This window comes from Hemibagrus wyckioides, linkage group LG17 (genome assembly GCF_019097595.1).
Source record: "Hemibagrus wyckioides isolate EC202008001 linkage group LG17, SWU_Hwy_1.0, whole genome shotgun sequence".
Lineage (NCBI taxonomy): Eukaryota > Metazoa > Chordata > Actinopteri > Siluriformes > Bagridae > Hemibagrus > Hemibagrus wyckioides.
Window position 1 is genome coordinate 814,399 of NC_080726.1, and position 11,645 is coordinate 826,043.

The 11,645-nt window shown below is 42.8% G+C and overlaps 1 protein-coding gene across 1 annotated transcript; it reads right to left on the reverse strand.

Annotated features, from left to right (window-relative positions):
- Nucleotides 1-1,388: 1,388 nt before the first annotated feature.
- On the reverse strand, nucleotides 1,389-9,889 carry grin3ba (glutamate receptor, ionotropic, N-methyl-D-aspartate 3Ba). The gene is made up of 2 exons (XM_058414008.1): nucleotides 9,218-9,889; nucleotides 1,389-1,899 (listed from the first exon to the last, which is right to left on the reverse strand). Exons 1-2 carry the CDS (start codon nucleotides 9,659-9,661, stop codon nucleotides 1,783-1,785), a joined length of 561 nt encoding a protein of 186 aa, XP_058269991.1. The 5' UTR covers nucleotides 9,662-9,889; the 3' UTR covers nucleotides 1,389-1,782.
- Between the last annotated feature and the right edge of the window lie 1,756 nt (nucleotides 9,890-11,645).

An 11,645-nucleotide genomic window follows, 5' to 3' on the forward strand; every position in this document is an offset into this window, starting at 1 on the left:
TATCCCCAGTAGAGCGTATTATACTACACTTATCCCCAGTAGAGCGTATTAAACTACACTTATCCCCAGTAGAGCGTATTATACTACACTCATCCCCAGTAAAGCATATTATACTACACTTATCCCCAGTAAAGCATATTATACTACACTTATCCCCAGTTCAGTGTATTAAACTACACTTATCCCCAGTAGAGCGTATTAAACTACACTTATCCCCAGTAAAGCGTATTATACTACACTCATCCCCAGTAAAGCATATTATACTACACTTATCCCCAGTACAGTGTATTATACTACACTTATCCCCAGTACAGTGTATTATACTACCCTTATCCCCAGTAGAGCGTATTAAACTACACTTATCCCCAGTAGAGCGTATTATACTACACTCATCCCCAGTACAGTGTATTATACTACACTTATCCCCAGTAGAGCGTATTAAACTACACTTATCCCCAGTAGAGCGTATTAAACTACACTTATCCCCAGTAGAGCGTATTAAACTACACTTATCCCCAGTAAAGCGTATTAAACTACACTTATCCCCAGTAGAGCGTATTAAACTACACTCATCCCCAGTTCAGTGTATTAAACTACACTCATCCCCAGTTCAGTGTATTAAACTACACTCATCCCCAGTTCAGTGTATTAAACTACACTCATCCCCAGTAAAGCGTATTAAACTACACTTATCCCCAGTACAGCGTTTAAATTACACTTATCCCCAGTAGAGCGTATTAAACTACACTCATCCCCAGTTCAGTGTATTAAACTACACTCATCCCCAGTTCAGTGTATTAAACTACACTCATCCCCAGTTCAGTGTATTAAACTACACTCATCCCCAGTTCAGTGTATTATACTACACTTATCCCCAGTTCAGTGTATTAAACTACACTCATCCCCAGTAAAGCGTATTAAACTACACTTATCCCCAGTAGAGCGTATTAAACTACACTCATCCCCAGTTCAGTGTATTAAACTACACTCATCCCCAGTAAAGCATATTATACTACACTTATCCCCAGTAAAGCGTATTATACTACACTCATCCCCAGTTCAGTGTATTAAACTACACTCATCCCCAGTAAAGCATATTATACTACACTTATCCCCAGTAAAGCGTATTATACTACACTTATCCCCAGTTCAGTGTATTAAACTACACTCATCCCCAGTTCAGTGTATTAAACTACACTTATCCCCAGTTCAGTGTATTATACTACACTTATCCCCAGTTCAGTGTATTATACTACACTTATCCCCAGTTCAGTGTATTATACTACACTTATCCCCAGTTCAGTGTATTATACTACACTTATCCCCAGTTCAGTGTATTATACTACACTCATCCCCAGTAAAGCGTATTATACTACACTTATCCCCAGTAAAGCGTATTATACTACACTCATCCCCAGTTCAGTGTATTATACTACACTCATCCCCAGTAAAGCGTATTAAACTACACTTATCCCCAGTAGAGCGTATTAAACTATCCCCAGTGCCGCCGAGTTCTGGTCACTGATTGGTCAGCAGTAGTGCAGGTTTATATTAATGCACAGGTTAAAATCATATGTAGAGCTGAGAGTCTGATGAAACTCCAGAATCTTCTGTTGCAGTGTTTCAGGTGGAGAGTGTGATAATACACCAGCTGTTCAGAAGCTGCAGTGATCATGAAGGCTCAGCTGGACGGTGCATTTTTCGGTGATTCTGCAGTAATGTGCAGTAAACAGTAAGAAAAAAACAACAATGGCATATTTTCATTATTCACACGTTGCCTGTCTAACGTCCACATGGCTGACATTCTGTCTGTGGAAGCTGCTCTGAAGCGTCCGAGTGCAAAGGGAATTCATTTCTGATCATCATCAGCAGGAGCTCCACAGGCGTCTCTGAGAAATACTGTAAGTAACACAGAATAACGTGAGAGGTTTTTTTCACATTAATGAAGAGACATGAGTACAGGACACGTACGATGGGGAAGGGGCGGGGCTTACAGGTGGCGTATGTTATCATCACAGTTATCATTTCCAGACCCCTTCTTTACTCTCCTGGTGTGTGTTTGAGGGCTAACTCGCACTAGCGCACTTTAAAGTGAAAACAGGAAGTAAATGTTTTGCATGAACATTAAATGTAACTACAAACAGATAAAACTACAGCGTGTTGTTCTTCTTGAATAAAAAAAATAAGTTAAAACCATCATGGGCAAGCAGGATGGTGCAGTCACCAAATATTCACCGAGTTAATACTCTGCTAAACAGGAGGTTGTAGCTAATGTGTTTGTTTATTTTACATAGATAAGCAAATATGGAGCATTTGTATCCATCACAGTGCTGTGTTCTACATCGCTGACCCGAGAGAGCCTCCTGTAAATATGATAAGGGTGGAAACACTGCACTGATATATGGAGTTTAAAAGTAAATATATGTAAATGCGTAAATATTAAATATTTTATTTTTATTCCCTTTGGGGAAATGTGAGGCTGTAAGTCGATTCGACGACAAACAGAAAAGCAAAATATTGTGCTGGAATTTATCGTGTCATTACACGCTTAAATGCTCGGGACCGGAGATGTCGAGGCGATGCGGCTCGGTGTTTTGTCCTTATCGAGGAGAAAGACGGAGAAAAAGCGAGAGGAGATGAGAAGTGAAAGCCAGGCGAGGAGGTGTTTAGAGGATGGAATGATCCTGCCAGAACACACCGCATCCCAAACCCTCAGCCAGTAACCCAGCCTGACAGAGCCGAATAAACACTTCCACAGTGTGTGTGTGTGTTCAGGTATTCCACTGCAGAAACCCAATCCTTATTATCTTCAGGCTGATTTCAACATCTGAACAAACCCTTTCATCAGAAGAGAAAAGCAGATTTTAGCAGATTTGATTTCTAATTAAAAACTAATTATTCTATTAATGTTTGGAACGTAATCAGTCCTTCAGCACACAAAGATGAGCTCGATCATACAGACACAAAGATCTCCAGCTCCACGTTTGCTTCGGCATGAAGATTAAAGTTGCTGGCTTGAGATCAGATACTTCACGCCTTATAAACGTTCGAACTGCACATGCTCCATGAACATCCTTCCGTATCTGTTTACTGACCCGAGCTGACCAGCGTTAGACTGAGAACATCCTCAACCATCCTGCTAACTCCTGTCTGTTAGGGCGAGCTCCAGGAGCATCTTCTGTAATTTTCAACCTTCACACAAAATCCTGCTGAAACTGTCTGTCAGGGTTCTTCAGTGCGTTCTCTCCCTCTGCGAGGTTCTTGAGTCAGGTGAGAACACACTGCATTCGGTTCACGAGCCTCAGAGCGAGCTCCAACCCCAGGTCTTGTTCCACCTCCCACTGAACTCCAGAAGGCTTTGTTCACAGTGAGGAAATGATTTGACTCTGAATCGGTTCTTCTGCAGGAAGTGAATCAGATGTTCTGGAGTTTTGGGTCGCAGTATTGTTCCTGTAGCTGTAAACTTTAAAGCCGTGGAGGCTCGCAGCAAAAGAAGAAAACCAGAAGAACTAAAGCTGGAGGTGAAACCAACTCAAGGCTTTTATGTGATTTCTATAATTATCACATCTGTAATGCATTCTCCATGCTCTCCATGCTGCTGCTGATGTTTTTACAGTTATTGTTTATTCCTGACTGATGATTGAAGGAGCTACTTTTTTTCTTATTTTTATCATCAAATGGGAAAGAAACCAAAAGCATGACGCTCTCTGCTCTGACTCACACTCAGGAACCAGACTGGAGGGTGTGAAAGTGTGACTATAAACTATAGGTGTGTGTGTGTGTGTGTTTCCTCCATCTCTTTCTTATTACACCATCAATAAGCTGTGGCGATAAAAGGCATCGCTCAACACTAATCACTTCCCCTCTGAGCTGTAGGTAGATATGAGAGGTCTGATCTAACACCAGGAGCAGTGCTGTTTGATTCAGCTCCTCAGGTTCAGCTGTAATGAAGGTTAAACACGTTAATGCTCGCTGCGCCGTTTCTCACGTCTGAAGCTACAGATCCATCCCTCTGGGTTTTTTTTTCTGTTTTGGTCCTAGCTGTTGTAACATGTCCACTTCCTGTCCAGGATAAAGAACATGTCTTTTCTACAGTACCTGCATTATCGTACCCTAAAAGGAAATGACATCACAACTAAGTCTTAGTGATAATCGTCTTCTTTACTGAGTGATGAGGACAGTAATGGAAACACACAGCCACTTAGTGACTCTGACAGAGCTGAACAAACGCTTCTACAAAGCTCTGTGTGTGTGTGTGTGTGTGTGTGTGTGTGTGTGTGTCCTAATCTACCACTGAGTCACTCCACAGATAGAAATGTGAATCCTCAAAGGCCCAAGGCAAATTTCAAGCCAGGAACAAAACGTTCCACTGAACAGAGACAGAATTAAACAATATTCATTTACTGGAAGTTTACACAGTAACCAATCAGAACTCAGCTCCTGCCCCCAATCCTACAGTAACCAATCAGAACTCAGCTCCTGCCCCCAATCCTACAGTAACCAATCAGAACACAGCTGCTGCCCCAAGTAGCCAATAAGAGCACAGCTCCTGTTCCTAATCCCACAGTGGAGCCCAGTGGTTTTCTTGTTTGAACTTCAGTGTTTAATGTACTTGATGATGTAAGAGGTCATTATTATGTAGCAGGTGATTGATAAGAGTATAAAAGGTTCCTGGTTATTCGGTCAGTTTTGATTGATTCAGCGGCTGATTGTTTACACACTGACCATCAGTCTGTTTCCAGCTGGAGCACATGTCCTGAGTTGTGGTGTTCAGGTCAGTTAGCAGAGCGAGTGAGAATAAAACCCCGTGATGGTGATGTGTTTGTGAGGAGTGAGCAGCAGATGGGCTCAGGCGGGATTCAGAGGAAAACTTTTCAGTGTGAGACGCTCCCTCACTCTTATCTTCCATTCTCATTACTTCAGTCTCTTATCTCTCACGGAGACTCTCTCCACTCTCACTCCACTTATCTGCTCTGCTTTTACACCAGAAGATGAGCCAGAAACAGTGACATCATTTCCTGTCCTGTAGCTGATACATCTTGCTGGCACCAGTCTCACTGTACAGTGTATTCTGACTGGCTGAGAGCAGTGTGATGTATTCTGACTGGCTGAGAGCAGTGTGATGTATTCTGATTGGCTGAGAACAGTACAGTGTGTTCTGACTGGCTGAGAGCAGTGTGGTGTGTTCTGATTGGCTGAGAACAGTACCGTGTGTTCTGACTGGCTGAGAGCAGTGTGGTGTGTTCTGACTGGCTGAGAGCAGTGTGGTGTGTTCTGACTGGCTGAGAGCAGTGTGGTGTGTTCTGACTGGCTGAGAGCAGTGTGGTGTGTTCTGATTGGCTGAGAGCAGTGTGGTGTGTTCTGATTGGCTGAGAGCAGTGTGGTGTGTTCTGATTGGCTGAGAGCAGTATAGTACATTGTGTTGATATCATCAGCTACTCTTCTATTTTTAGGATTAACAGAAATTTGCATTAAGAGGAAAAAGAGCTAAAAGCTCCATAATGAGCTACGGATTCATTAATAATTCTTCTCGACTACAGCCATTGCCACGGAAACACAATCCCTCAAGGTCCCTCGATTAGCGTGTGATTTAATTCACGGGGCCAAATTGAGTTTTTAACGTTTTAATCTTCGTTTTGGACAGAAGACAAGTTAATGAAGGGCTGAGTTTAGCGCTGATAAACCACACGAGGATTCCACTCTTATTTATGAGCTCCAGCACAATGTGACTGAGGGGGAAAAAAGCTTTTACATCCACTCAGAGAGACGCACTCGCTGAAAATAAAGAGAATTATTATGCTCTTCCATCTGAATCGTAGAAGTAAATTAAGACTCGACTCGGTCCCTTCCCAAAGAGGCCGGGAGATGGACGTATCTCTTCTTCTGGTCCCTCCTCGTCCAGTCAGGACGTTACTCATCCGGAGAACATTAGAGAGAGAAATCACCTGCTGCAGCTTTTAGCCACGACGACAACGCTGCAATCTCTTAGCTATAAAGTCAAATGAATGTAAATGTGACCCGTGGTGCAGTCTTTACAGATCCGTCTTTCCATTTCATTTGCTTTAGGACAATTTAGAGGTTTAAAGTAAACGTGTGCTGATGTATTTCTAATGCGTTCACATCACAAACACTGCTCAGTGATCTGCTGAAACATTACAAAACACTTCAGGATCATTACTGACCTTTACAGATGCTCCTACAACGTTAATACAATGCTTTTATTTGTAGGAACGTTATAGTTATTTGTAGGAATGAATGAGTTTCATTTAATATGCAAACACAGTGTGGGGAAAACCTTTTAAACGTTGCAGGAACGTTACTGTGGTAACTTTACAGTGAATACTTTCCTCTCTGTGTAGCGACGACGCTCTGGATTAGCTAGCTCTTTAACTGACCGAGGCTTTTATCACAGGTCAGTAAGAAAAAGATGATACACAACACTAGTCTGGAAATATCTTCAAATCAGACAGCAATCAACCTTCTCGTCATTTTATTGCCTCGGAAGTGTCCTGATAATGATTCTTATTAAAATAAAAACTCATTTCTGTTTGCTTGTAAAGATCTAAAGAACGCCATCATTTCATTCATTCAGCTTTTTATGACCTTGACTCAATTTAGATATCATCAGGCTTACATTACAAAAGAAAAACAGAGGAAAAAGTCATGGTAGAAATGTTCAGGTAGGATTTAAACTCCACATGCTGACTGCAGAGACACTGTACGAAGCCTCCTGAGAGAGAAAAGTGGAATATGAGAAAGTGCTTACGTGCAGAAGAGCACTTCACTTACAGCAGCAGCGTCGACCTCCTGAGCTGAATCCTGCATGCTAGCCCCGTCCCTGAGCTGCTGCTGGATGAAAGAGTGGAGATAAAAAGCCCAGATAAAACCTGCAGGAGAAACGGCTCCTGGGCTGGAAGTGTGGATAAACCTGCAGCTGAGAATAAACGCGTGTGGGAGAGTGAGACCGAACCGCCGCGTCTCGAACCTCGTGCACAATAACGCCAGACTTTTATTCAAACAAGCAGCACCATGTGATACACACACCGGAAACACTCACTCCGTTATCATCACACAAACACCACACTACTCCTTACGGTGCATCTCACACAGCTTCCAACCCTGCCCTCTGATTGGTCACCAGGTGTTAATTAATGTTCTATAACAGCAGCTCTGACTTTATTCTATCGTTTCCATAGCAACAGCTCAATCATAGGGACATAGATTAGAGTCATTAATGTAGTGAAGTTTCCTGAGAGGAGAAATGTGTGTGTGTGTGTGTGTGTGTATGATGTGTTGAAGGAGTCTCCGGTGTCAGTTCTGTCAATAAGTATGTGTGTATAAGTGTGTGTGTGTGTGTGTGTGTGTGTGTGATGTGTGTGTGTGATGTGTGTGATGTGTGGAAGGAATTTTCAGCCCTGTGCATCAGTGTGTGTGTGTATGATGTGTGGAAGGAGTCTCCTTCTTTTACCTCCAGGATACTCCTTCACCACATCACTCACACACACACACACACACACACACACACACAGCGTTTATTACAGTTCTCCTACACACACTTACACAATGCTAATGTAGCTAACAGACATGGTCATGTGGTTTTTAGAGTAAATGTTAATGTAAGTGAAAGTGAAGGTTTGGAGACTCTACAGTGTGAACATGTGAATAATGTCCTGTCCTGCTGCTGGTCAGTCTTCCTTTTCTTTTTCCTGAATTCCTCCGTTTCACGCAGCGCTGGAACAATAGCCCATTCTGTGTAGGAGTCTGGACACAAACTGAGTCCAGCATCTCCTTCTACTGAAGACTGGACATGAAGAACGTCTGGACTGAAAACAAATGAATCAGCCACTTTCACAGCCAGCAGCTCTATACACAAGCGTAGACGTGAAGTCTGGAATATTCCGTCTGAAGCTGACTGTACTGTAGATTATTCCATTCCCCACACACAGAAGACTAATCCCGCTGTATAATACTCTGACCAGAGTGGAGGAAGGATCAAACACTGCTGCGTGAACACGCTTTAATACACACCACACATACCCTGCCTCCTCACTCTCGGGGAAACACAACCAGAACATCCACTGGGTGGGGCAATACGACAAAACAACACATCACACACACCACACACACATCACACACGCACCACACACACACATCACACACACACCACACACACACACACACACACACACCCTGCCTCATGCACACTCAGGGAAAAACAAACAGAATGTCCACTGGGCAGGGAAATACAACAAAACACCACATTACACACACCACACACACACCACTAGAATGCTGTCAGAGTTTTAGTTGATCTGTTTGCTTTAACTGATTATCCTTTGCAGGTAAAATTCACAGTTTCCATGAACAAGTCAAACCACAGGAGAAACTTTCACTGATCAGAACCACTGAGAATTCATGAAGTTCATGCCCATGACGTCACACAGGTGTGTAGTGACGCACACCTCAGGCGTGAATGTGAACAAGTATGCACTAAATGTAGGTGGTATGTTATTTTATAAAACAGCAGATGTCGTATTGTATGTGTCCAATACAAATTTCCTTCGGGTCAATAAAGTTTATCTTATCTTGTCTTATCTTAAGTACAGGCTAAATAACACAGAACTGCAGCTATGAGAAGAAGTACACAAAGAGAAGCTTTAATTATTAGATCAGACTCAGGAAAAGGTCAAAGGTCACGTGAGTTTCATTAAGACACTGTGAGGAACCGGAGTTAGAGGTAACCACAGTTCACCTGATACACACACACACACACACACCTCTGAGTAGTGGCAGTGTTCATCCTCCAGACGTGTGAGCTCAGTGTGTTTCTCCAGAGTTTACAGAAATCTAATCTCAGTCACAGGACTTCATTCTGCCGGATTAGATCAGAGTAATCTAATCACTTTAACGTGTCAAAACTAACCGGATTCAATCTCAGGAGAAATGTTTAACTCCTCATAACTACTGACACTGCTGAAGGATTCCTGCTCGGGTTCTCTGGTCAGGGGATCAGGCGTGGCCTCGTGACGTCACACCGGTGTGGAGATAATGCCACAGATCAAACACACCGGGGATACAGGTTTGTGAGTGATTAGTGATGCTCATGAGTGAGTCATTATCTGTACGTGAGGTCTTCCTCGAGATTTAAATCTTATTATATTTACGGAAATAAATTTTCCTTCTGCAACTAACTAACTCGATCCACGCGCGAGCTCACCTGCGTCTGAAGCGCTTCACCTTCCTCGATGATGCTGATGAACGGGATCTCCAGAAAAGCGGATATGAACTCCACCTGCACGAGCTCCTGGTGGCTCTGCGGGAAGGCGAGCACCGCCGAGACCCCGCGCACCACCACGTCCTGACACACGCACCTGAACACCGACTCCGGGTCCGCGTGCGCCGCCCGCGCCCACACCACCTCCAGGCTCAGGTTGTAGGGTAAGAGCGGCGCGTGGGGCCGGTTTCTGGCGTGAAGGAGCGCGCGGTTCAGGGCGGCTCGGACACGCGAGGGCTGCTGGGAGGGCAGGACGGCGCCGAGGCGGATGGTGTGTCCTATCTGCGCGAGGATGCCACACGGCTGAGGATGGAGCTGGCACGGGGAGATAAGCGCGTGCAGAGAGACGGAGAGATACGCCACGAGCCTGCAGAGCATCACACTCATCCTGCTCCTTCCGCTTCTGCATCGCTCTTCTTCCTGCACCTCAGTTTCCTTCCTTCCTTTCTTTAAATTCCTCCGCGCTTTGTTTTTTTTTCTTCTTTTTTTCCCTTTTTTTGCCTTATAGTTCTGAGCAGCGGGAGCGCGCTCTCACTCGCCCCGCGCGCGCGCCCGCGCACAAATGCACACACATACACGGTACACGGTACACCGGAGCGCGAGCAACTCTTTCCTTCTGCTCCGAGTTGGAAATAAACACAACTCTAAACGCTCGAGCTGCCCACGTCATCCGCGTTTTAACGCGCTGGCCAATCAGTTCCAGCGGTGGGCGGAGTTTCAAATTCTTCTTGATATTTTAGTTTTGTTATACATATAGTTTTGTTTGAAATAAATGTATTTAAATATAAAATGTTTTTGTTTTTTTTAACAAATCTCTACAATAATTACTTCATCAATGAAACAAAATGTAATAAATCATGTTTCCCATTAACCCTTCATGCTGTATATTATAGAGTTAATGCTAATACACTTCATAATATACAGCGTGAAGGGTTAATGGACCAAACGCAGAAACATGATTTATTACATTTTGTTTCATTGATGAAGTAATTATTAATTGTAGGGATTTGTGTAAAAAAACAAAAACATTTTATGTTTTTTTGTGTGTGAATGGGTCAAAAACATTTTATATTTAAATACATTTATTTCAAACAAAACTATATGTATAACAAAATCCAGTGGTGGACCGTCAGGGTCAGTAAGTCCTTCTCTGCTGGCCTAAACAGCAGTGATCTGAATCACTGACTTGCATTTTAATATATTTAATATATTTTTCCATGAATGTGTATTAAATTATTCCCAATAGTCTATTCTCTACATTTCATAGCTTTTCTCTCGGTTGCGCTGCTTCCAGTAGTGTATATTTATGATCAGAGTATTTATCCAATCATATTTCAGACAGTGGATGACATCATGTGTCGCCCGGCCTTAAGGCCTTCAGAATCAATAGTGCAGGCGCCCGGAGCTTAAAATAAGGGGCAATGAAACTGTTCCATTAACCAATCAGATTTCGAGTTGGTGTCACTGGGGGCCATCTAGCAGGCGTACGATTACGTCAGCAATTTCCCGTCCTTTGATTGGATAATTGGAGTAGTCAGAGGCAGCGAACCCATAAACTAAATAAAATATATATTTTAACTCACAATGGCTGACAGAGGAGAAGAGATCAGTTTTGGTCGCAGACATCCTTACAAATACATTTTCAAGGTGGACTTTAATAAAATGGACTATTCCTTGTGAGGTGTGAAATACTGTAGAATAATTTATTTTTTACTTTGTTATTTAACGGTTGATTCGTATCTATTGCCGTGGCATCATAATGATGGTATAGAGGTGGATTAATTCAGGGAGGACACCAGTGAAGACCTAGGTGTGAAACGCACGGCCCACCCCTGATATAAACTCACCTCAGCTCCATTAGCACATTAGCATGTCCTGCAGTCACCTGGTAAACTAGCTAGCCAGCATAGCTCAGCTGACAGGGTTAATGTTAAGTGTAATTAGATGAGTTTCCTGTCTTTTCTTAGTATTTAACCGACACAGCTGAGGTGACAGTCGGATGATGTTCTGGATGATTCTGTCTCGTTTCCATGGTTACTGTGTCTTTGCCCCATCTGTCTAGAAATCTTCACAGTTATCTGCTAGCTAGCTAAATAAATACTGAGCTTAGGTTCTGATCATGTGATTCAGTTACCTAGCAACAGTTTCCTCAGCACTGCAATCAGAAATACAAAATACTTTTTAAATACTGATCTTTTCATTTAACAAACTGATATAAAATCTTTGGCTGATTAATGTCCATCTAACGGTCACCTAGAAGTTATAATGACTCATATAATAACAGATTATATAATAATATAATAATTTTATACATTCAAGAACTCTTACAGTTATCCCTCTAGGGGAACTCTGAAAGGTTCTATGTAGAGCC